Below are 26,952 nucleotides of genomic sequence, written 5' to 3'. Positions count from 1 at the left end.
TGACCTTTTTCGTCGCGTTTCTTTCGGTCCCGCTTACGACCTTGAAGTTTAACGGATCGGTATTAAACGTCTGCACTTTCACCGCTTTCGATGTAAACCGCATTAAGTGCCATCTTTCCCAACGTGTCGCCATAAAACTGCCATTGAGAGATTTATAAAAATTTGAAATTTTATTAAAGACCATTTTCACGTCAGAGATATCAATTTAAAAGTTAACTGCTCGGACGAAAATAGAAACGGGAGACTATTAACATTGCAAATGCAACAGTAATGGATAACAATAAATATTATAATTTTTATTTGCATTTAAAGAAATTATTTTTTTTTTTTTATTTGAGAAGAAAAATTTTTATTGAAATTTAATGAAAAATATTTTTATTTTAGGCAGTCATTAGAATGTAAAATCAAGATATTTTACATTATTTTACTTAGAAAGTTTAAATAATTTTAGACTTAGTGGTATCTTAATTTAAATACTTCCTTATTTTCGAGTTATTTGTGTCACGAATGTCGAGCGAGAATATTAAAGAAATGATAGAATTGTATTCGCGCCAGACACTTTCACTTGGTGATCAAATATTTTTACTCTCGTTTCCGCTCTGATTCATTGCAATTTTTTGTATTATCCACCATGTGGAATTGGACAGTCTACGCCGCTAAAATCAAGGTTCGAAAGTGGTATAGATTGAAGTAATAACATTGCGTAACGTTATTTTAAAGATATTTTATTATCTATTGAAAGTACATGCACATGATGTATACGTATACACGTTACCGTGACATAAATAAAATATATAGGTAATAATATCTTACACGTTGATAAAGAGTGAAAATAAAGTGATTATTCTTGTTCTGTTAGACTTTGGTAAAATAGTTTATACCAAAAGGGAGGTAAATGAGAGAAGGCTTACGTGTATATGTAACGCGTCGAAGACAGACGCTTTATGATGCGAGCTCTTTGCTATGTACATTTCACGTCAGGTATACAGCCGAAAAGTATTTTTCATTTCTTATCCGCTCCTTTCATTACCCTTATTAGTTGTAACAAAATCCGTCGTCGAAAACACTCGTCGTTTCGCGAGTAATGCACTTTTACGTACTTTTCTACTGGACGGTATATTACGGCACTGTGAATCGTGAGAGCGATACGAGGAAACACGCCCGTACATACACACACGGTGCATTTGCGGCACACGAGAATATATATTCGAAAATATCTTGCATCCGATGACATCGGCATTAATTTAATTCCTGACTTTCGAAACGAGCGGACTCCCCTTAAAGCACTCGTGACACTTATCGTAATAAAATACATCACGGAACGAGCATACGGTACGAACGTCGAGAAATTGAGGTGTCGGGAACGATTCCGCCGATCGAGACTCGTTCAAGTACAAAAGCAGCGACATCCGGCCGCGATTAAGTAATCCATGCAATAAGTTAAGCGTCGCGGCATCGGCATTCTTTTATCTCCGTAATTCGATCTTGAAGTGCACTTTTAATAATCACTCGCTCAACAATCGTTCGTTTAGTTTACTATCCATTGAAGAACACTGGTGTCGCCGCCGCCGGTCGACACCAATCGGGAATCATCTTGCAAGAACGAGACATTCGTTACGTGACTCGAGTGGCCGCCGTAAGAATGGTAGAGTGACTGAAATAGAAAATTTTATATTAATACTAACGGTACGTCTTGGCGTTTAGCTCCGAGTTTCGATGATACGAGATAATAGTACGATGGGAAATAATTTAAAATTATTCGTTACCTTCGGCTGACATGCTGGGTGGGAGAACAATTTGACTTTTCCAAAATCGTCACCCGTAGCTAGTAGCTTGCCATCGCCACTTCGCGCGCAATTATTTACGTCAGTCCCATCGGCGCCTTCTGGCCAAATGCCTATTGTCTCGAACGATATCACGCAGGTATGACTCGCCCAATCAACATTCCTTAACATCGAAGACTGCGGTATTTGACGACATACTCCGGGATTCCCTGAAAAAGTCATAAGTGAAATAAATAAAAAATACTGGCTTGTTCTTAAATTTTTTTTTAGTTAAATTATTTAGAATAGATTCGCTTACAGTAAAGCAATTCGTAGTCTCCGCTGTTACTGCGTAAGTACTGGCCATCCACTGACCAATCCAAATGAGTTATAAAACTGGAATGTCCCTGAAATTGAGAAAAATATATGTATTTATTCGGTACGAACATGTCATCGTAACAAGCGATTGCAGATACGTGTCGATACTAGCTATAGAACCTTTTAATGCTTTATGCAAGCGATGCTTAATATGCGTGCGGGTGCTAAAGAGTTAATTGGAATTTAACTACGTAATTAATGTTCTACAGTCACGTATGAGAATAAAGCGGCGGACGTCGCGTTGCCTATGAATTGTACGAAAAATAAAATCCGTAAAAAAAAATAGAATTTCGTGTACAACGCGACATCCTTTCTACGTTTTTCGAGTGGCCGAAACACAAGTCTTACTCCGTGCCTTCGAATCCGCTTTGGCTAGAAATGGAAAAAGAAATTATATTGAATAACATTAAGCTCAAGAGCGCTGATCCAAAGTACTAATAAAACGTATTTTGTTATATTTGTACGATTAGTTTGATAAACTTACTGAGACGGCAAAGAGATTTTCTAATTATTTACAGTTTTAAAGCAAATATTTTAAATACATATCATTTAGTTAATTATTATAATAATATATACAATACATATAATGGAAGAAAAATTGATATTTTTTATCGCAATATCTTTAATTAAACCAATGAATTATTAATGAATATATATTTGAGAATTATTCATTCAAGGAAATAAATATGCACACGCATTTAAGTTTGTTATTTACAACACGTCTATTAATAATATAAAATATGCTACCGCTGAAACGTCAGAATAAAATATTACCGAGTTATTTTCAATCTTTACAACTTACCATACACCGTCCAACTCGGCTATATTTGGTTGCGTCCTCGTTCACTTGATAGATATAAATGTAATTATCTCTGGAGCCAAGTGCGAGCAAAGAACCATCGGGCGAGAATTGAACGACCTGAAAATTATAAGGACGATGTCATAAAGTACAATTATAATATAAAAGCAATTTTTAGTTGTAAATTTCTATGATAGTGTGTCACGCTTTCGAGCAAAGATTTGAATTATTATTTTAAAATTATTAGTTACGTAATTTTATATTAATTAAACGTACCTGAATAGGTTCAGAGCCGTCGCTGTGATGTGTGTATAATTCTCGCGTCTCGCTATCAATTGCCAACCATTTCCCGGACACACAGCCAACGACTATGATATTACCATCCGGCGAAAACGCAATACTTTGTGCTTGTTCCTAATATAGAAAAAAAAGAAGTATTGTTTACGATAAAATCAATTTGTCAAAATTTTCCTTTTCTGCAGAAACAAAAGCAGATTGTACTGTTAGATAATCGATACGTACCCCGATATCTTTGCTCCACACCACGGTATGACTTAAGCTGTCCCACATTTGCAATAATCTGTCGTGTCCCGCGGTAGCGAATTGAGGTAGAGTCGGGTGAGCTGCAAGTCCCCAAACTTCCTCGGCGTGACCTAACATTGCAGGATTGAAACCCATGTCATTTTCGCCGACGAGAATGCAGTTCCTTGTCGTGCCAATTAATAATTGAGTGCCCCTTCCTTCCGAAAGCGTTCGAATTCCACCGAAATGATCTTCAATCTAAGCAGTTTTTTTTTTTTTTAATTGCAAAATACGAATTTAATTATTGACAAAAATTAAAAAAAGAAAATTAAATTAATTTCTTAAATTTCTTCGACTTACTTGAGCTTGTTCTCCCGTCAAATTTAAAGACGCGTCAAAGTACAAAATTTTACCGTCCTTTCCACCTCCCGTGATAATGTTTCCGTTTTTTAGAACACATATAGAGAAAATTGATCCTTCGTGAAGATTTCTCACTAGCCTTGTAATTGTGTTAGTACCTGAAAATGAAAAGAGATACAGTCAAACAAATAACGATCTTTTATTCCGAGAACAAATTAATTTTACCACTTTAGTTTTTTAATTTAATTAATGACGCGTTGATTACCTCGAGCCCAAACGATGATGTTGCCGTTGCTGTCGCCGGTAAGGACGTCGCCGTTCTGATTAAAGGCCACGCAGGTGACGTACCTGGGTTTGTCTCTGCTCTCGAAAATTCCCATACGTTTATATAGCATACCGCTGTTGTCCAAGGACCAAAAAGACACGTGTCCTTTTCCGCAAGAGACGATCTGGTTACGTTCCAGTGGATGCCATTCGGCGCAAACCACCGTGTCGACGGAGCACTACGATCGATAATCACTAGCTGTTAAATCGCCTGCTTCCGACCGGAATACGCGCGAATCATTTGCGATACGTTATAAAATATATGCCGCGTGTTTTAGTAATTTTATGAGCACGTGGCAAATTATCGTTTACCTTCGTTTCGGTCACTTTAGTCCCGCGTTCGCTCTTTTGCCAGTCCCAGATCGATATATTGTGATCGGATGTTTCGTCGATTGCGCATAAATAATTTCCACCATCGGCCTTGGAGAATGACAGGCAACAAATCGATCCGTCGAATTCACCGTTGCCAATTACGCTGAGAGTCGTCAAACTCACGGAGTTCCATATTCTTATGTGCGGCTGAAATTTATATCGAACACATTTTTAGTATTCAGCAATTTTACATCTATGTTTTATTATATGTAATTGCGGCACTTGTTTAATTTTACCATTGCGTCTCGACGATCTGTCCCGCACACCTGCCCGGTCGCGACAACCAATTTGTTAGGGTGGATCGCTATGCTATAAAAAAAAAAAGAGATGGTTTATTTTTTTTTTTTTTCTTACGTTTGTACGGTTTATTACGCTTTATTTTAAATTTTTCACTTTGCACTTACCACTTGACGTCGTCTGTATGACCCAAGTAATGTCTCTGGCTGTGTTCCTCCATGTTGTACAGAACAACGACCGCCGCGACGAAATATACGATCTCACCGGTCGGCAGCAGGTGTAAATTGCTACGGCAATCGCGACCGCGGTAGCCGTAAACCCAGTCGAGCTTCAATTTGCTCTGTGGCGGTGTGCTAACTTTGTGAAGGTCGTAGGACTCCATCATGGACGTAGGGACGTAAAGTAGAACCGGCCGGCCGCGCAAATACATGCGAACGGTGCCTTCCTCGTCGTTATACTGCATGTCTCTAGTGCTGCAAAAAAGATTGCTCATTTATTTTATTGTTCTTATTTTATTATTCAAAATTTTGCAAAATAGATTTCGTTTTATTTTTTTTTTATTACTTAATTTTTTTACGATTCTGCTTATTTCTTGAAATATTTCTGTTGTTTAACGTTTGTACTTAGAAGAATACGGTTCCAAGTTACAAAAGTCAATCGATTAAAGCTGGCCCTGTATGAGCTTTCTCTCACGTGTTGCAAATCGATAAGGATGATAATTTTCACTCTGTACGAACTGCCGAAAGTTTCATTCGAGTTTAGTTTGGATTCGTGTTTTAACCGGCGTACTCTCCGATCGCACTGTTCACACTGTACTGAACGAATTCGCCAAGCTCTCTCTCTCTGGGGTCTAGTAACCGCGACGAATGACTCACGCTAATAATGAGCTCCGACTTTATTACTCCGCGAGGCATGCTGTGTCATTACCTTAATTTATTATTTTTTTTTTCTTTCTATTTTTAATTATTCTGATATCGCACTATCACGCACAAGGTGCTCAAGTCAATCCCGAGTTTGTTCGAAATCCTTGGGCTCGTTTTAATTTAATTTGGCACAAATACGAGAAAGGTTGCTCCATATGGCAACGCGTAAACGGCGTCTTTTTTTTTTTCTTCTCTTTTTTGCACGCAAATTCTAGTCCGTTTATCTCGGTCTTTTAACTTATAAATCGCGCTTCGGCGAAATTACGAATTTCACGAACGGCAACAATTTCTGATTCTTTAACGCGGCGTGAAGCATATTTGAGGAAACGATGCCATGCGGTGAGTAAATGCCGAGTAAAGCGAATCAATGTGGGTACAAAACAAGGTAGCGGAGTATCGTAGCCTTGACCAAATTCTTAGTGGAATGCGAATTCGAAGCCTTCGCTGTTTTTCTCGAATCGTTAGAATTTTTACAAATCTTTATTCACTCGCAAGACGCGCGAAATTATTTATCAAGCGAGGCGATTCTTACCTATTACATTGTATCATTTTACGGTCGAGATAAACGATAATAGGCTGTTATATAAAATTGAGCGTGCACTTTATGATTACGTTGACTCCGTCGGATCAATAAATTCAAATTAAGTACACTCGCTAGCAACAGGGTAACGAGCGGGCGAGGTAGAGTACTTCCTAGTACATTTTTGACATTGAATGATGCAGGGGGAGGGAGGGCAACAGGTATGAAAAAGGAGGACCACGTGGTTAACGGCTCATTTAACGCCGTGGTGCGAAGCGCGGCATTGCGTTATCGAAGAAAGTGAATCACGATTCCTCCTGCTGTTGCACAACCATGCGTGCTGCGTTTCCTGGTGCGCACGACGTCACGGCGTCACGAGCACGCCGGAAACGTCAGCGAAAAAAAAAAAAAAGTAGAAAAAAGAAAGAAAAAAAAAAGACAACGTTGTCTCGAAGCGTTTCCCGGTTCGGTGATTTTTCATTTTCATATGTTTACAGAGAATAAACGATCGCGATTATAATACGCCAATTATAAAAATGCTCCACCGTGTTAAATTAATAAAGCTTGTTTCCGTGACAAAAGTAAATTGAAATAAAATACGCGGATAAAATCGCTTATTCATCTTCTGGCGGCCGTAGAACACGCTTGTCTTTAACATACATTGCACTGCAGAATCGCATTACGACAGAACTCTGTACATGTTTATTATCAAATCGCTCCCACGAACAGTTTCCGTGAAGTATAAATTCTGGTTGTATCCTTCGCCTGTTTTGTTCGCACGAAAATAATTTGCAAGCACGATAAGGCATTTTCCAGTACGCGCAGCAGTTTCCTAAACGACTAATCATGCAGCTTCTATGGGAATGCGATTGAAACGTGCGATTAACTTCGGCCGCGATCCGATCGCGGTGCAAAACTGTCTCAGGCGCGACATTTAAATTTAAAATGCGGCTCTCGTACATACCGTGCGTACGTCCCCTTTCAACTGCGCTTTTGCCAGGCTAGAAGTTCCACAAGCTTCAAGAAAATCCGCGTACCTTTGCATGCGGGATCGAAGGTTGAAACTAACGCGTGCTATGACGATTACCCGAGTGGAAATTAATTCTTAAACATTTTTCACCGCGTACTAGTCTAGTACGATTTGTTCTGATCTTACGCAACTCTCGACTGCCGAATCCGCCGGACCCGCTGACCGCCGCGGTAGTGTGAGTACTTGCGTGTTGTTGACATCTAGCCGGCAGCCTTCGCGTTCCAAGAATCCTAGTTCGCAAGGTGGAGGACGCGCGGTGGCGGACGGCGAGAACCGGTTTGCCCGGCGAATTCGGCAGTCCAGCGAGCGTTGCGTAGGGTCAGCACAACAACAGTAAACAAAGTACGCGGCGAAAAAACGTTTAGACATCTATTTACAAACACGGTCCGGAAAATCAGATAAGCTGGACGAATTTCCACTCGGGTAATAGCGTGCCGATGCGGTGATATATACACAATACGTGCAGCTATACTACGTGCGAGCGCATACGGTGACTTTTTCGTTTAACGGATTGCAATACCGATTGAGAAATCGGCAAATGTTAGAAGACTGATACTTATCAGCGCAAAGCAAACTCCCCTCTCCCTCCCCGCCGCGTTGATAAAAATTAACAGTGCAATAAAATTAGTTGATCTTCATACATCGTCGTAAAAATATTTAAATTTCAATTTATCAGAGTGTTTTACCAAATTATTTGCGATATTTACATTTGCGAGGCCCCTCTTTCAATATTCCTCGGGTTTCCAGCATTCACTTGTAGAGGCGTAAATTGTAATTCGATCGCGTAATCTACGAGGCGAGATCGAGATCAACCGCCTCCGCGATCGCATATCCCGCGGATCGGGTGTCATGCAGATATATATCACGGTGATAGCTTGCAGGAAATTCTACACGTGCGTTTAACGCCCGTGTTTTAAGCGCGGCTCTACCGGGCGAGCTCACCTGCGGAGGGACGAAATTGCATCTTAAAGACCGTTCGACGTGCACGTGCATCGGCGAAGCGCGTGCACGTGCGACCTCGCGAGCGTCGCGCGGCGGGTCGTCTAAACGCGGCATGCGAGGAGAAGCCGGGTATACATATAAGTTCTGTAAAGTAGTCTTGTAGATTATTTACCCGTGCTTGACGTTGTTCATCGCCGGCGGCTTGAACAGGTTGAACAGGGACTTGGTGGACGCAGACAATCTATAATGAACGAAAATGCAAACGAAAACCATGCGGTGCAAAACAAAACGTAATAGAACGAAAGGGAAGAGAAATCGTCTCTTAAGCGATCGGCGCGGTTTTCCCATATGCTCGAAGCTCCGATTCGCGAAGCGATTCTCTGCCGATTCGGCAAAATTAAAATAACGAGTTTCCTCTTTTCTGTTTAATTTTAATTTAATTAAATTTAATGTATCGCGCAGATGTACAAAAAAAAAAATTATATATAGCATCGCGGAAAAGATAAAGTAAATTTTCTAACAAATAAAATATGAGGGACGGCAGGTTCTGTGGGAAAACGCGTTCGATCGCCTCAGAGAGGAAGCAAGAAAACTGGCGGTGATAACAAAAAAAAAAGTTAAACTCGTGTGATCAGTGAAATGTGAACAAAATCACAAATAGCAGGCAAACGGTGCGTTTTACTGTTAACGTTTATTAGCTGCGAGCTAACCTGGTACCGACGAGCTGGGAATTGCTTCCCTGGTTTTGCGGGCAATGTGTAAAATCGCCAGTGGACGACCATCTCTTCGCTCTTCTCAGGCTACTTTGTGGCGGTCCGTTTGATCTCGCTGTGGGCGATCTAAGACATCGAATTCAATTCTCGTACAAAGGCGTCATGCATATATACATTGCATCACGTGACGACGTAATAACGCGCCGGGGGCATTAAATGTATCGCTACTAATTAAGCAGCGAGCGTTCGTTAACGGCAACAATAAGAAAAACATTCATGCGCATATTTATTAAAAATTATACACGCAACGCACAATTAGTAATGCAATGAAAAATTACCTGAGTTCTTGCAATTAGAGCGGAAAGTCTACTAGTTTAAACAGATTTATATTTAATATCGTTATAGCTCCGACTTCTATTCTGCGACATTAAGTACAACATCTATTTTATATCGAGTTGAAAGTTAGTTTGTTTTTTTTATTTCCCTACCTGGCTACAGGCAGTGGCGTAGCTCTAGGGCTTGGCGATGGCACCGGAGAAACACTACTACTACTCGGGCTGTCGGAATGCAGAGATCCCGTTGACTGATAGTGGACGGATCTCCTAAAGCAAAGAATAATTAATTAAAAACGAAGCGCAAATTAAAACTTTGGTTAGAATACTTAATTAATCGAAGGGAGAGGGGGGCATGTAGGAACAGCTGTGAGAACGATTTAGGGCTTTCAGATTGCAAACTGTTCGTCCCAGTTTTTAATTTCTCGAACCGATATCAGTTTACGGTGTTAGTTTTCACGATTCTTACCTTTGAGGAAGCTGGGAGGGATGTACGTAACTGGCAGGCCGTCTCGAGCTGGACGTTGCATCGCGAACGTCCTGCGACGATCCCGAAGACGAGGAATTTCTTAGGCCGCCGGTCTGGCGCAGCCTTAAGTCTTTTTGTGGCACCGAGTTTTGACTACCTGAAAACAGTTCTATCTTTTACATTTGAACTTAAAGCGAATGTAAAAAAAAATATATATATATATATATATTCCGTTGATAAATGCCCATCTGTTTAAAGCGTATAATAATTAATCTTAATTTCGGAAGGCACCGCTTCGAGTTAAACTTTAATAATACAACGTGGCTGCAAATAACGCGATATGACTGCGGAACATGTAGCCCGGCGTGATTAGGTTTCAATAGCAGGCCGTAACGGATCGCGATATTCACGACGCCTTCCGCATGTATTACAGCTAGCTTTTTCTGCGTTCATCAATCGCTGAGAGCCGAGATAAGGATGCTGTCGGTGTAGTAATTTATGCACGTCAGCGATTCTCGTTTTCATTTCCTGCAGATCTGTCAGGCAGGGGTTAAAAGGAACATTCGCGTGCTTTCAATCGCGGGAACGCGGAGAGAACAATTAGGAAACTTCGACGCCTCGATCGCGCGAAAGGAGTTAACGAACGTGAGACAAGGATCCTCACGTCGTCTTAATTACATTACTTTCTCCGCGGAACTTCGACTATAAATTTTAATAACAAATCAAATTAACGAGATTATTTTTAACGCAAGCGGCGGGGTCACGTCTGGAATTTACGACAGTCTTCGGCGTAGATTTTTTTATTTTTTTATTTTCTCCGTTAGCCTTGCGATGAATTTCAATACTCTTTTCGATCATTTTTTGAATTCTCTCTCGTGTAGAATAAAGAATTCTCTTCCAAGGTTTACACGAATATCGAAGACCAGCGAATAATTACGTGAATCCATTCACGTTCGCGAGCAGGTTTCGCGGTCGCGACGGACGAAAACCGACGAACGTGACCTTAAAAAAGCCGTCGCGTGCCAACAGGTACAAAACCCGGCTCGTCCAGATGCTCGAAGACGCTCGTGATACCTCGCGAGGCTTCCTCGCGTCCGCAATTCCCGTCGTAACGTACGAAATTTTAGAGGTAGCCCACGGTAGTCGGCCGGAAATGCACGCCTGACTTGGGTTGCATGTCGTGCACGATCGCCGCCTGCTCTTACGCCGACATATTAATTTGCACTTTGCAATAACATCGCGATGAATCCGTGCCACGATCTCACGATGCGATATTACGTGCCAGGGTAAAATGGTATATCCTTTGTAAACTGCACTGTAGATAATCATTTAATAAAAAAAAAAATAATAAAAAAAGAGCACTTGCATTCCGATTAAAAGCATTGCGATTTGAAAAAGAAGAAGTCTTGATATACCGTACTTGACTTTTCTTATTGCGCGATTATAATATAATTCAATGGTGAAGTAACGAAACAATTGAAAGATTCAATTGGCGATCACGAGAATTAGGGCGTGTATTTTTGACCTGGTTACCGGCGAAGGTGCGGCAAATCCGATGATCGCTTTAAGAGTTACACATTGATAGAATCACGCTTTCCTTTCCTTATCGTGCACGAATGATATGATCTTACAAGTCGTGCCTGCCAGTTATCGATTTAGGTATTATTATCATGAAATCCGAATTATATGCGATTCTCACGAAACGCAATTATCGTTTATTTAATTTAATTTAATTTTTTTTTTATTTCTATTACACCACGGAATTAAAAAAAATTATATAAATTGCCTCTTCAGCAATCTTCACTCCAATAAATAAATATTTTCGTACATCTAGCTACATAATAAAAAATTGATAGTGTCGCTCTTCTGTTTACGTTCGTTGAATTAAATTAGAAATTATTTAAACGGCCCGTACGATCGTTATCGGGCTTCCATAATCAATCGTGCAATTTTGTCAACTTACTTCTGAGAGGTACATGGCCGTTCCTTAAGGGCGAGGACACCAACCTCTCGTTTCTCCTCTCATTCCTGTCATCCTCTCGCTTTTCTCTTGCCTCGAGCTGAGCGATTCGCCTTAGCGCGTCCGCCAGAGTGGCGCGAAGACAAACTATCTCGTCCCTCTGTGCCAAGGATTGCCTTTCGAGGTCCGCCACTCTGCCTAAAAGGGATCCAGTCTCACACTCCAGCATCTCATCTGGAGACATAAAAGGAAATTCCGTTTAGCTGCAGTTACTTGACTCCACTTGAATTTCATCTTTTGAACGATCCGTAATCGACATATTTCTTTTTATTTATCAAAATTTTCTTGGAGCTTCGTTGTCAAAAAAAATTCAGTTTGCAATCAGAAAGCAGTACCGTTTCAAACGGCTTTTTAAAATATATATTTCCGTTACTATTTTCGCGAGTAACTCCGTTAAACACTTTAACATCACTCTTATCAGTCGCACGATAGATACACTAACCAAACTTTCCAGCCAGCGATAACATTCGTATTTTACAATATTGTATATATAAATAGATTTAAATGTTCTAACTTATAAAGTTCAGCTGGCAACGCAGAAAGCACGCGATGCATTCAAGTATCCAGCGTGTTATAATACTGACGGTTTGCGAAAATTTTTTTTTCTTTTTTTTTTATACAGAAATGACGCAAAATTAGGTCACGGTTTACTACGCGGTGCCAAGATAAAAATTAATCTCCTCGGGACGGGCGAACCACGTGGCACCGACTTATGAATTGTGCATGCGTGTGTTGGGCATTTAATTTTGCATGCCTATCGGCTGAATCTTTCGTACTTCATATCCACGAATAGTACGAGTATCTAAAAGAAACGTTGCCGCACAATTTACTGCTGCGCCATGTTACTTGGAGAACGACATTTACCATTCATGGAATATATTAAACGAAAGTCGGCACAGTAGTTCCAATTATTATTTTGCATTTTGTTTTATTATCCGACAAAGTAACGTATCGCTGTAACAAATGCAAGACGATCTATCGAGACTGTTAATAATTGCTCTTTAAAAAAAAAAAATATATATAAGATAAATTTGCTGGTTGTGACTTATAATTTATTTATTTTTAAATATTATTTTGCTACGCCGCGCGCTGTAAAAAATTTTTTGTTTCTGGAAACTTTGACGACTCGAAAATTCCGACGTCTAAAAAAAGAAAAAAAAACAGCTGACCAACTTATTTTTGTACTCACGCCACGCTTGTTCCGCTTCGTCGATGGTGTCCATCGTGTCCGGCGTGGACATTGCGATTAGCTCTCGCGATGACCCCGGAGTATTAATACGTTATTTAATTGAACTGATTACCGAGCGCGAACAGAACCGACGCACTTTCCGCGAGCATGTCGCCGCAGTTGTAGCAATTCTTCTTTAACACTAGTACCCAGAGTTCGTGTTTTGTTTTATTTATTTATTTATTTTTAATTCCTTTTCCGTTTGACGAATCGGCTGGTTTACTCGCGACTAAAGTGGCTAATCGTACCCGCATATTTGCTAGAAGAAGAAGTCAATAAGATTCAGTGTAAGAGGCTGGAGAGTCACGCGCAGCTCGAATGATAGAAAGCCAAAAGAAATGACGCGACGGGAAGAATGTCTTTCGGCTATGCTCACGCGCGAGACATACGTTAATTGTGTGGTGAAGTTTGGTCACGGGACTTCTACGATGTTAATAATTATTCCCAAACAAAGGTGGAACGTCCTGTCTTTGTAGAATTAATTATCGGATAATTACCTCATTATCCATCTGCGACGTCCGCATTTTTAGTAAAATGTAGAAACTATAATAATTATATTTGAACGTACAAACTTCTATAATTTTAATCAGGCAACGCGGAAAAATGTTTTCAAGATTAGAAGTTGCAAAATTATTTTTTATCAATTGGTAGTTTATTAAGAAAAAAAATGAGCTATTTCGAAGAAGGTTATATTGCAGATACGTAGAAGTTTTACGCAAATATAGTATAATTTCACTGCACTAACGAACGCACTGTTATTAAGTAATTTAAGTGCTAATTACCGTCCCGCAATTAGCACAGGAAGAAATATTGAATTAGCGCGTTCCTTTTGTCACCTTTGTGGTAAAAAAAAGGAAAATAAAAAACGGAAGAAATCATAAGAAGCGCAAGGCGGAACGAGCACGGAGTAGAGTATTATTTTCTACTGTCGATACTGTCAAAACTGAAACGCGATAGAATTCCTACATATCAAGCGTGTCACGTCCACGTGACACGCAGTGACGCGTTTTCGAGTCAAACCGGCGGCATCGCCAATTAACGGTTCGTATGTTAAACAGTTGTACTTTAAGAGTAAAATAAAAATTGACATTCACACGTACGATTTTATGTAAATGCACGCCACGTTTCTCTGACACTTATAAATATTCATTTTGTACACACGAGCACGTGAGCATTGTCACGAAACTGTCGCGTCTTCTTTCGGCCGCGAATTCTAAATAAATTTTTCGGCCGATCTCGAATTTACAAATGATATATTCTTAATTTACACGAATGACCCAAAAAAAAGAACTATCGCGAAGCGAGTGATATTTGCGAGAATATCGTCAAAGTTACGTAAGCCCGGGTATCGTAACTTGTACGTTTCGCAGAGAGAGCCCGAGGAAAGGAAACATGGAATTTTTGCTCCTCCCTTCCTCCGCGTCAGTGCTTTCCCCACGAGAAGATGCGATAACCACTCGGCGAGATGAACGATAATCGATCGTAGGCTCTTTACCCTCGCACTTACACGAGCACCGCTTTGTGTCCCGTGCCTTCAACGCTTTTCAGAAAAAGTCCCTGTGATCGATAGAGTACTAACGCGGAAGCAACTTTTTTTTTTTCTCTTTCTCTCTCACTCTCTCTCTTTACGAGAAGGGATATAGCATCGACGGAAATTTCTGTTGGGGTAAATATTCTCGGTATAAAGCATGAAAAATTGGATTTTCCACGGCACGTTTCCCTTTTGTTTGCGATTGAGATAAAAATTTATCGTCAAAAATTATTACACACGAGTTTCACTCGACGAGTACTTTGCACGCTGCGCTCCGTGCATGTGCCGCGACGTTTCTAATTAATTAAACGTGATAAAGTACAGCTGTGTGTACCGATAACCACTGATCACCATCGCTTAAAACAAACGCGACGTGTAATCGGCACTAGAGTCGTTTCCACCAGCGAGTCAGCACAACGAAATCAACCCCGGTCACCGTCGGGAAAACCTTTCACTTCGCGCACGGCACGGTAAGGACTGTAAAAGGGACAAAACGATCCGCGCGATTAGTCTGGCCGAGCAGGATTTCTATGTCCGCGCGCGTTCGAGTAAAAGCGATTGATCAAGCCGTGGAAGGCAGAGCTCATCGAACCTGCTTGCGGCGGGAATTTCCGCGACGCGTTTCACGAGCGACGGAAGCGCTGCGGAGAGACGCTTCCGTCCTGGAGATACGGGAAACGGGAGTCATCCGTGTGATCCGTGCGATCGGTGTGCCGGCACTCGATTTTAACGATTCCGTTCGCCCCTCGTAAGGGACGACGCCGAGTCCGACTCCATTGTAACGCCGCGCGTGTAACACGTGTGTTTTCCGTACGGCTGCCCCAACGTAACTGTCAGACCGACTCCAGCTGCTTAGGCCGCGATCAATACGGTCTAGATAGTCGAGATGATTCAGATGACGGCGGGCCACGCCGTGCCATTGACTGCGGATAAAACACGTCGCGGATTCGCATTGGTGATAAACGGTAAGGTGGCTTACTCGGTTCGAAAAAGTTTAACCGCAAAATAATATTCTAATTAACTAATAAATTAAAATTTTTATTTTATTAAAAAAAATATATATGAATTATATTTACGTTTCTTAGAAAAAAGAAATTTTTTTTTTATTAATGGATATATGTTATTTATCGGTATTTGGACCGTTATATTATTTTGTTAACGAATGTCGTTTATTATCTTTAGTTTTCACTCCGCACGGTTCTCCCTTCGCGATCATTCTAAATAAACGACGTATCATATCCTGTCTAACGGCACGGCGCACCCTCGCAATTCTTCGAAATGGTTCTGTCCTATATCGCCCATATCGAACTAACCCATTAAAAACGTTACATCATCTCCAGATACGATGCTCGCCGGCAAATCGACACGATATATGGTCGGGCGTTGTCCCGGGCTTTTGTTGCAAAATTGCACTACATTCGAAAAGAATTGATAGACGAGGAACGGAAACAAGGGGAGTGAATCGACTTCTATATCGCGTGACTTTGCAACTGCCGTCGATTAAAAAAATCGAAACGGAAGAACGGCTATCGTAGCTGATACCTTTTAATATTCGGAGAAAAAAAAATCTACCGCACGCGTTATAATTATAATCGTTAAATTAACGATCGAAAATTTATAATGCTCTAGTTAGTGTTACGCAATTTTTTTTTTTGGCAAAAGCCAATGGAGGGATTGGAAAAATACTACAAACGTGAAACGACGAAAGTCTATTCGGTTTCCAGGATTACTTCGAGACTTTCGGAATAATAATTTACGTCGAAGACAATGCGAACCTTAATTACATCGAACTTAATTACTGCGTACGTGCATTCTAGCTGTATCTTACTCTCTTTCTCAGTGCTATCGGCTTTCACAAACTTTCAGGTTGTATAATGGCAGCACATACTATTATGAAAGTAACAACAAAAGAAAAAAAAAAAAAGTGATGTACTTTTTGAAACAATATTTTAATTCGTGCATCAAAATTTTTTAATTTGTAAATTACAAAAATAAAAAATTAATATATTAATAACAATTTATAAGTTGTGACTTTTTAAAATGATAATTTCAAGTTTGTATGTTTTATATATATTTTAAATAAATCTTGTTTCCAAGTATTGTGTAAATCGAGAACTGTTGGAGTAATCGACTGAAGGTTTGTTATCGACGATATTTTTAGATAGAATCCGCAAGTCGATACGTGGGTGTAGCGCTTCACTGTCGCTCAATTAAGCGAGTAACGTTAACAACGGAACGAACTCAATTGATGTTCATTACTTATAAACCGCCCACTTTACACTTCCGCATTAAATCAATAAGTTATTGAAACTAAGCGAGTTATTTTTTTTTTTAGAATTTAATTCAGCTTAATATTGTTATGTATAATTACTTGAACTCTCCGCTTCTATTTAATTTCTCTTTATTCTTACTTTTTTTACATCCAAGCAATCTGTTTTACAGATGCGTTATGTTGCTTGCAAAACTCTACAAGTTTTATTTTTCCTACCGTTTCGTTTTCTATATCTACGTATATCTACGCGTACTTTTATTTGTACCTTCACTTTTCAAATCAATGAAATGTAAACGAATTTACTTTGCCTATCGTGTCCGCGTGGGCTGTCAGTATCAGATTTAAAATCAATTTTTCACGATGACGATAGCGAAAAACGGTCTTGGAAGGCAGTCGCGCGTTTGACGAAGCGATTTCCCTTCGGGGAAAACCGATCGCCGTTTTCCGCGCTAGGTGCAATGTAGCGTCGTAATTCCGCGATAAGGGAATCGAGCAGATATCTGAAGCGCATAGGATGCTCGGGGACGAAGGGGAAGGCGAGGTATTTCGTGAAATTCCAGAAGGCACCGTTAGCTACGCCGCGAGAAGCCGGTAGATAGTTATTAATGAAAGAACAGGATGAGCTCTGTGGGCGCACCTTCGAGTAGCGTCATCGTACCACCTTGAATGGCTTATGTAACGAACGCCACCGTGCCGTAGACAATACGTACGTTACGTGACGCGTGTGCGAGCATGCACATCGTCTCGATTTGTCGTCGGGTTTTTTTCTTTTCTTTTTTTTTTTTCCAGTCAAGGCGCGTCCTTGTACGCGAGAGGATTCCATCGAATTCCATATAGCGTCTGCGATTCAGCCGAAGACGATTTATCACTCCGTTAGAAATCAACCGATACATAGGCCACGTTGATAGAGAATCTCGTTCGATTCAGTTAACGTGAAATTATATTGCTTTTAATTTAACAAGCGCGCGTGTTTTTTTTTTAATTTTTTTTTTAATGCATTATTAAGATTCTAATTTTTTAAACTCCTGTCTTTCATCCGAAGTATCTCGCTAACCTCGGGCACTCCGATTGTAACGTGCAATTGGAAATGCGCTCTAATTATCTCAATGAAGGGGACACCGTGAATCTATTGTGATTTTCAATAAGTGATTCGTCACGACAGCGCCGCATTGTACGAAAGCTCGGTCTTACCCATTTCTTGCCTCGCACTCTGTTCCGAATGCCCGTTTACGCGCATCGTTGACTTCGGACTTTCCTTTTCATACTTGTGCAACGCCTTGATTGAGAATCCCTCGTCTGCAATAAGAAAAGAGCGTTATTATTATGCGCGCTTCCACGCATTGCGTGCCGCGTCGTCGTAATGCGGTGCGACGGAATAATATCTCACGCGCTTCCGATCGCGTCTTCCTATTAATTGTTTCCGTAATTACCGGAACAGAGACCGCCATTGTGCGAAATCATTGTTCGAAGACAATGGTCTTAGCCGTAGGTACCGTACTTAGAGATTGCCGATGGCTTGGATGGAAATTATCCGGCGTGAAGACGGATCGTTTTAAAACGACTCGCTACGTGATCGGAAATCGAGCTAGTAAGACGGCGAAGATTCGATTCCTTAACTCCTGCGTATTGCGAATAATATAATAAACTCATACGTACAACTTTCAGGCGAAAGATAAGCGTGCCGGCGCGTTCAGCCTTTACAAAAATCTCTCGACTCTTAAACGGCGCGCGTTTTTCCGCGGCGTGTTTTTACCCGCGAGCACGAATCGCCAGCGAATTTCGCTCGAAAGGAGAAACATCGACGTATAAATGACCTTGGTCAATGAAAACGAATGGCACGGAGTGTGCGTGCATAAAGAATCGCCAGGGAAATGTAGGGCGCGTTGCACCTTTCGTGCTTAGAGTGACCGCGAAAAGAGATCGCAACGAATTTTGATTAAATCCTGTAAATTGTTTCACTAAAGATTCATGCTTTATGGATGGATTTCTGTTACGATTACAAATACAGCAGCCTTCGATTTTGCTTTTGATTATCGGTTCCATATAAGGAAGTACGTCTAAAGAATGCCGGCCTTGAGCGTACGAAATGTCTTCTCTGGTACTCCGGGCTTATGAATACGCGGCGGGTATATATATATTTTTTTTTCGGCATCCTTTCGCAGATCTTTCGCCGCGTTCCGCTTTCGCGCGATTTCTCAATCGCTCGAGAACATCATCTCAACTTGTCCCCCGTCGTCGTCATTGTAACCGGCTCCATTTTTGCGTCTCACGGTACTCCGCTTTTGCGCGTTCCCCCGCGACTATCGATATCCACTCGCGACTCGAGCGGGCTTCAGGCGAATGTGTGTCGGAAACGCAGAGATCTAAAGTGCATTATCGCGAACTGGGACACAGTGAGCATATTACTCGGCGAATATGGTCAGGGATCCAGAGCCGATGGTTTACGATCTCGCTTAATGCAGCCAGACGTCTCGACCGTCGTCTCTCGAATCAAAGAGGCTACCACAGTTTTGATCTCTAGACTCCTTGTGCAATAACGATCCGTAATATATACAAAAAAGAAATTAAAAAAAAAAAAAATAAAATCTTTTTGCCTTAAATTAACGTTATGTAAAAAGACGCCACTGATTTCTAGTAAGCGATGCGTTCTCGGAACGGCCGTTTTTGTATTTCTATTTTATCGAGCGAGATAAGTAATCTGTTATTAACTACCGACGGCTGTCGAAAAGACGAGGCAGGGGAGCGATGGAAAGAGTGAGTCGAAACGCGAAACCAGTAAGCATTGACTCGGCCACAATGCTGCCTTATTGGTGTGTAAGGCCGGACCTCACGGTGCTTATTTTATGAGATCTCGTTGCGCACACTGGATGCGTGCTCGCCGTACGCCGTGACGCCATACGCGGCCTTATACGTATTACATGACATGGGTAATTGGTTCACCGTTCTGTGTCCGTAGGCAGCCCCGCGCTGTTGAGCCAACGTTAAGACTTTCGAGCCGGTCAAGTGACATTAGGTTTACATTAATAGCCGCGCCTATGATCACCATATCGCGTTATATTTCTCCCGGCGTCCACGCAGACTTTGTACATTTGCCGATTTGATCCGAGTCGTGAAGCTGCTAATAAATTTCACGATAATCGCGTAGACCGGTGGAAACATTGGCTGCGTTTATCAGGAAAAAAAAAAGCTCGAGGGTATGGTTCTAAATTAAATCCAAAATTAAGAGCGTACGAAAATCTGATTCGCAACTTTTGCCACAGCATCTTTCTCCGCTGAACGCGGTTATTGTCGCGCTACGTTGGCCTGATAAACCGCGTTTGTTTGACCGAATATGTCTCAGACTCGTAACGGGAACGACTATATAAGGATACTCGAGTCGAAAATAGCGGAGAATGTTTCGTAGGTGAGGGCGATTGCGCTATGACAATGTGAAACGAATTTGCATACGCGCAAATTCATGTCGCGAGACGGAGAACGGCGTCGTCGGAGCGGTAATAGTGCTTAGTTAGCTCGAATGAGACTCGTTAAACACAGCTGGTAGTTAACAGACAATCTGCCAACGAAAGTGGACCAACGTTGAATTTATGGCGGCGAGAACGCTCGCAGTTCTATGACATTTAACTGTTTTATGTTCAGAGTAAAAGTCATAAATCTAGTCGAGACTATTTCTTGTAACGTGACGCTATTTACCGTGTTACCTGACAATTTTGTTGTAATACGCGTGATAATTTCCACACAAACGTGCAAAACTATAAATAGCATTATTTGGTATTTTTTTTGATTTCTTCTAATCTCGTGGAATTTTCATTTTCGCATTACAGCTAATGAAGAAACTCCTTAATTAATCTAGAACGCTTTATGTAAACATGATTCGACTCCATCAAGTTGTACATTATCAATTAGTCTTCTTGAGAATGGCAGCGTGTAATTTCCAACGGGGAAAACACGATTAAGAAAAGTATAAGCGTCAAATATCTTGAGCGAGAATCTCATAAATCTCTGTTCAGTCTCAGCGAACTTGTAAACAACTCATTCGCGCATATTCTTCTTTGCTCGGTATTCATAAAAATGTGAATAATTACAATAATAATTCAATTTGAATTAGAAGGAACTAAGTTTGTACAGGAAAAAATATTTCTTTGCGGCCACAGAAATGTTTTGAGAATATTCATTAATATTTGTCATATCGCGTGCAATATTATATATATTTTTGTTGCCGATGTGCGGCGGGATAATCTCTTCGGCATACTCATTGAAATCTCCTTTCGGGCAGCAATATGTAGGTAGATGTTATGTAAATTTTGGTGGCTCATCCAAAGCGCTAATGGCCGCCCGTGTAGTCACCGCTAAATAAAACAGAACGCTCGGTTCTCTTGTTTCTAGTTTCTAATCACGCGTATCCTTTTACGCACGCTGCATCCACGAGGAGACTCGCTGGATTCCGATGACAATCTTGACCCTAAACTTGACGGCGCGTTGTATATTTGTATCTTCTTTACGATTAAAAGCGTATTAAGCGTATATTAATTTCTAAAATTTTCAAGCCGAGCCACTTCGAGAACATATCGCGGAAAGGGATGAAACAGAATGCGTTGCAACGTAAATTAGCGATTCAGTTTAATTAGCAAACATTACGCCACTGCCAATCAGAAGGAAATGACGTTAAACCACTCGCGTCTCGTGTTTAGAGCTGTTTCCAGTTAACAAGGCGTAGGCGGCTGTTATGCAAATTTTGGCGCAGCATCCTTCGCGTTAATGGCACGATCGTGAGAGCAGCGCGATTCGCATTGAGATAAATAAATAGGAACGGGACACGGAACTGCGGATGTACGTGAAATCGAACATATTCCGTCGCGCGTTTAAATGTCGTCGTGAAAGAGTAAAGAGCAATAAATTAAAAATAGAATAGTAAATTAAATTAGCTAATTAATGATGCCTTCGAGCATTCGGGGTATTTATACGGTCGATTGTAATGCCGAGGGAATGTAAGACCCGTTTTGATTTACAAGGACGACATGGATCGATAACGTTATCGGCCACGAGATCCCGTTGGAGAGAGGCTCTTCATTTCTCCTGGCACTCGAATCTCGCTCGGGATAACAAGTTGCAACAGGATGTTACGCGGAAAATATAGACGCGTATCCTTTATGCAAATTAACGTTCGCGAAGCAGGTTCGGTCTTTTTCTTATCTGACAAACGGCGCGGCAAGCGTTATGTGAGTCGGCGACGATAAGCATTTCTGCGGATAATAATCGCAGATTGAATTTATATTAAACATTGTGATTTCTTAAAATGCAAGCGCGTGATATTAATGGGATCGAAACCGCGTTACGTCTCGCGTGCTTGTTGTCCGAATTGATAAGATAAGGTATCCGGTATTCTATATACGTCATATCAATAAGTTTAAAAAAAAAAAACATTCGGCCATGTGAATTTCTCATGCGATATCTTAATGCCAAGGCTGTGCGACATTTATTCGCGAACTCCTTGTATAGTAAGTGTAGGTGAATGGACGGGAAAGTAAGTCAATTTAAAAGTAGAAGAACGCTCACGCATCTATTTCCATTTGCTTCAAATTATAAGTCATTTTACTTAATAAATATATTGGTTTAATTAAATTGCGACTTTACTGTTTCTTCAGTATTTTTTTTTCTTCTTTTTTTTTTAAAGCAAATTAGAAATCAATTAAAAATGTCGGATAATCTTATTTAATGTGCATAATACCTTGAATGAAACAGAGAATTTGCCTAACCATATCTAAATGTAACTGTATATGTTTATGGAAACGAGCGTGTATCATCTTTCGTAGCCAGCGAAGCATGTAGTTATCATATGCTCGGTCATTATATTTTTCTTGAGGCACCGATATTGAATTTTAATCTACTTTACCTTTTAGATTTAATTACGCGCTCTGCTTTGTGCTTTATACATATTAATATATCGCTTCGAGTAATACATATCAATTAGTTGCAATCTCAGTGATTCTGCACACGAAATGTCGCCGTTTAATGTTCGCGTATAAATTCTGAGCATATTACTTTAAGATCAACTTACGCGCGCGCATTACCTAAGAGTGATTCGTGTATCCTTGCCAAAATATCGCCGATATTCCGAAAGCTGTTTACCGGCAAAGATTTGGTCGCGCGGGAAATAATATTTTAATGAGATGCACGCGCGCTCCTTTGATGTGTGACGCACCGAGCTGTTATTTATTCAGTTTACCGAACGGTTTAATAACGAGAAAGTCGCGGGAGTTGCGTAGGAAAGGTTTACGTGTCAATCCCGCGCATGCAAACGCATACCTTACATCGCGTTGCAGTTGATTGACCTCAATGTCCACTATGCCGCGTAGCCATGACGGCGAGATAGGTGGCACCTATCGAACTCGCGCCAATAATTTGCATATGGAATCTGCGGTTCCATATTACATTTATTTAATTTATATGGCTTTAATAGATTTTTGTAAATTGAGAATATTTTCTATTTTATACGTATATTACTATTTATCGTATTTTCTTTTTTTTTGTTCTTTTTTTATTACGAATTTTTTAAACTTTGTATATTTCTTTCGTAAAAAAATATGCGGTTTGTTCCAAATGCAAATTAATTCCCTCACCTTGGAGAGCTGTTGTACAAAGTTAGAAAGTCGAGAGATGCATTACGATATTTCACACTCGTAGTTTTAAAGTGCAAAAACAAATTTATTGAAACCGCCCATCGACCTGCAATCGCGATCTCGCGGATAATCGAGATGTTCTTGATATGAAATTCAAATGAACGTTTCCAGCGCGTTCGAATATCTGAAACGTACGTGCAGGTAGCGAAGCCTATTAGATGGATATCATATTTTTACAAACCGCTATTGTATATTCAGCTTTGAGGTAACGAATTTGATATCCGGTTGGTCTTCATTTTTTGGAATTGAGTCAGATTCGCAAAAGAAAAAAAAAAGAAAACGCAGAGAAATATTTTTCTTAATTTAAGTTGCTAAATTCAAATTGGCCTTCGCATTTAATAATAGAATCACCCTCAAAGTCTCGTTTTAATGCAAACACTGGTCCAATATATCGTCCCGTGTATTGTGCGTATGCAAAACAGTTGCACGGAGAACCACTGGTAGGGCAGAAGAAATTTCTTTTCTTATACTAAGAAGGTCTAATGTTCTGCATGTGTTTGCCAATGCATGTGGGTTCAGGTTGTGCATAGGATACCGTCGAAGTCTGGGTTTACCTCGAGCGTCGGCAGACATTAAACAGAGCTGAAACAGCCTGAGCAAGGCGGAGGGAAAAATAGGTAGCGAGAAAATATTAATATTTTCGCAATTATAACGGCAGTACAAGGAAAGAGAAAATTGTAAGAAAATTTTTATAGCTTCTACAAAAATATTTTTAATTAAATATCTCAAGACTCCGTCCGGGTTCCCGAATAATATTCCGTCAAAAATCCTCGTGTCATTTTTTAAAGCATGCGACGAGCGTAAATCGTTCGGAGCAGCATAATGCGTGAATATGAATGTATTCAGAATTATCAGTGGACTATATTCGATACATTTCGCGACTTAGTCCTCCGACCTCTTGAGCGTCATAAACATGTCACTCGGGCGTTTGCATATCTCGTTCCACCGAGCATTGCGATACGATGCGAGAATGTGTTTCCTACTCATTCGTACAACCGTCAGCTATAATTAGTCGTTTTGCCCGTCGCATTATCTCGCGCGGGAGCGCGGATAATCGGTCGCGATTGTGTCGCGTCGTCGCTCGCAGGCTCGCAATGACGAGATGCCTATTTCCGTCGCGTCTCGTCGATAATAAAAATCGGACCACGTTCCTCCTCTTCGGCGAGGATTGGAGAGCGCGGAAAAAAAATTCTTTTTTTTTCTTTTTCTTTTTTTTGTCAGCACCGTTATGCCCCCCTTTTTCGTTGCGTTTATGGGAGCCAACACTCTCTATACGCGACTCACGACTTAGACAATGGCGAGAGAAATTACGCCGGTGAATGTCGTGAGAAACCCGGTTGTGCGCGCCGTTGGCTCATATCGTCGGAGCAGGTCGTGTAATTGGCGACTGCGCTCGAGATCTTTGCTTTGCTCATCCCGCGCCAAATACGCAAGCGTACATTACGTGCGAAGCGGAAACGCACACGTGATTTCGCTGCAAAAATACCCCTTCCTCGCTCGCGAATTGAACAAGTGCCAAAGAAATAATCGTCGCTCGGCAGTTTTTTTTTCAATCCGAACTATAAGCAACTCTCGAGGATACATCTCCATCGCGTATTTCTCTATCGTGCGTGATTAGATAACGCGTAAAAGGAACGTTTGCTTATTTTAAAACTTATGTGGATTTCCCTCCGTGAAAGATTTTTACTGCATCGACAACATTGACACTATTCACGCGAATCGGTTTTTATTTTATTTTAGCACTTACGTGATAAAAAAGTGAGCTAATTTTAGTCACAGTCACGTCGGACGAGTATATAAAATACAAGTAAAATTTCATGAAAGTAATTCTTATTATTATTTTCATTTATTTATTCGTTTCTTTTCGATAAAAATTTATTTCTTAAACAACGTTTAAAAAAATGTTTATGCCGTGAATAATTTATAGAAAAATCTTTGTGCTGCATAGAAAGAATTCGCTTTTATACCGCCTATCGGGATATTAGCGGAATAATTATTAAAGGCAAGTTATTGTTTCCCGCAAAGAGTTTCGAAACGCTTGCGTGAGCAGCGAAGTTTTCTCCTCGATCTTATCGAATTATCGCATCGACAGTTTGTAACAACTTTAACATTCCATCTTGTGCGAAGGTCCGTTAAATGATTTCGTGTAAAAAAAATGCAAAGTACGTAAAAGTAATATTAACACACGAAACATATAAAATAGTTGCGTTCTTTTAAATTTTTTACGGAATAATTTGTGCACATTTAAAAAATATTTATAAGACATTATAAATATATATCGAGCGTAATATAATACCCACTGACATCGCTAGTAACATGATCTTTGATAAGTAATAAATAAAAGAGCAATTTTGCAAAAAGTTAAAACGCTTTCATTAAGCGATTTACTTTTTTCTTTTTTAACAATTAAAAGTCGATGCATTTATCTATAATTATCTACGCGATATTGCTGTAATCTTGAAACACAGATTTCCCGTTAATTGCAGAAGAAACGTCGTCCTTAAATAAATGTGACTAAATGAGCCTGCGGCAAATTATGTCATTGTCGAGATTAATTTTTCATGGCGTACTGTACGGCGTCGTGGAAGCATAGTTTTCACATACACGTCACTTTTACTCGTCTCAAGGTAACTTTTCCGAAAGTCAATTCCCGCGGGGGGGTTTTTATTTTTCTCTCCCCTGACGCTTCGACGGATTCACGCGCGGAGGTTCGCGTCGTTATTAGATCTCGTTCGCCGCGAAAATGTCGCACGTACGGGCGGAGGTTGCGCGAATTTGAAATGCATACCTGGGTAAGACGGCGAGAAATCCACATAAGGGGCAGGGCTCTCCCTCGCCCCCTTCCCGCACCGAGAAGGGGTGATCGCGCTCTCCTGGCCGGCAACAACCCGCGGGAGGATGTTTCCGCAAGGTATTTGCATACAATCTGGAGACGGGGGCCGACGGCGGTTCAGGAATCCGCGGAAAGCGGCCGACCGGTTAGCTTCTCCGTCCGCCTTCCCTCCACTTCGTCCGGTCTCCTCGATGCCTCGCGTTCCTTCAGGGCGGATGGGCTTCGTTTCGGAAGAGAGAGAGAGAGAGAGGGGGGTCCCGCCTTCCGGTTCCTTGTTCCGGCGCCGGATGTGTGGACCTCCAGCCGAGGAGAGGCGGCGAATTCGGGTTGCGCGCGCGCTCGCGAGAAAGAATAGAAAGACCGCGCTGGACGACGAAAGAATACTAGGAGAACGTAAGGTCCGTCGCTTCGTCAGCAACGTCGGGCGAAAGGTGCCGCGCGGTCGAGAACCCAGCAAGTACTGCTGAGGCCAACAGGTGAGCCATGCCAGCGGTTTACGGCCAGTGGCGTATCACACTGGTATCCTGCCGAGGGCAACAGGTGTGACGACGCAGCGAGATATCAGGACCGTAACTTGCTCTTTTATCTATTATTTATTGCTTATCTCTTGCCCGCCGCTTCCGACTAATTTAATAAGAGCGCGGGGAGGCAGCGTTGCACCGAACCTTCGCGTCCGCGAACGAAAAGCGGAGGTGCATTACTTGAGG

General features: G+C 41.0%; 2 protein-coding genes across 13 annotated transcripts in view; one reads left to right on the top strand and one right to left on the bottom strand.

The window, feature by feature from the left end:
• Positions 1-26,952, top strand: part of LOC139102991 (neuroglobin) — a 125,384-nt gene that overhangs the window by 19,239 nt on the left and 79,193 nt on the right. The window lies entirely within an intron of this gene.
• LOC139102982 (echinoderm microtubule-associated protein-like 2) lies at positions 710-26,952 on the bottom strand. Of its 12 annotated transcripts, none has more exons than XM_070657235.1 (19): positions 26,201-26,951; positions 17,927-18,031; positions 11,648-11,878; positions 9,685-9,841; positions 9,372-9,485; positions 8,881-9,009; positions 8,343-8,411; positions 4,923-5,228; positions 4,755-4,827; positions 4,459-4,665; positions 4,088-4,325; positions 3,823-3,980; positions 3,463-3,720; positions 3,217-3,354; positions 2,944-3,060; positions 2,490-2,513; positions 2,083-2,170; positions 1,767-1,993; positions 710-1,654 (listed from the first exon to the last, which is right to left on the bottom strand). In XM_070657235.1, exons 1-19 carry the CDS (start codon positions 26,331-26,333, stop codon positions 1,529-1,531), a joined length of 2,898 nt encoding a protein of 965 aa, XP_070513336.1. In that variant the 5' UTR covers positions 26,334-26,951; the 3' UTR covers positions 710-1,528. The 12 variants fall into 12 exon arrangements, with proteins under 12 accessions (XP_070513336.1, XP_070513339.1, XP_070513340.1 ...); XM_070657238.1 differs by lacking the exons at positions 17,927-18,031; positions 26,201-26,951 and adding exons at positions 12,894-13,191; positions 13,430-16,365; XM_070657239.1 differs by lacking the exons at positions 17,927-18,031; positions 26,201-26,951 and adding exons at positions 12,894-13,191; positions 14,033-16,365.

This window comes from Cardiocondyla obscurior, linkage group LG05, assembly GCF_019399895.1.
Source record: "Cardiocondyla obscurior isolate alpha-2009 linkage group LG05, Cobs3.1, whole genome shotgun sequence".
Taxonomy (NCBI): Eukaryota; Metazoa; Arthropoda; class Insecta; order Hymenoptera; family Formicidae; genus Cardiocondyla; species Cardiocondyla obscurior.
The sequence above is the reverse complement of the archived record's forward strand: the minus strand, read 5'-3'. Positions and strand labels throughout refer to the sequence as shown.

Bases quoted from the DNA above. Each gene is read 5' to 3' on its own strand.
- LOC139102982 (XM_070657235.1), bottom strand. From the start codon at position 26,333: ATGCAAATACCTTGCGGAAACATCCTCCCGCGGGTTGTTGCCGGCCAG. The intron at 2,514-2,943 runs GTAAGTTGTAAA...TTCCATTTCTAG, and splicing joins GCCGAGTTGGACGGTGTATG to CCAAAGCGGATTCGAAGGCA. The intron at 1,994-2,082 runs GTAAGCGAATCT...TGACTTTTTCAG, and splicing joins AGACTACGAATTGCTTTACT to GGAATCCCGGAGTATGTCGT.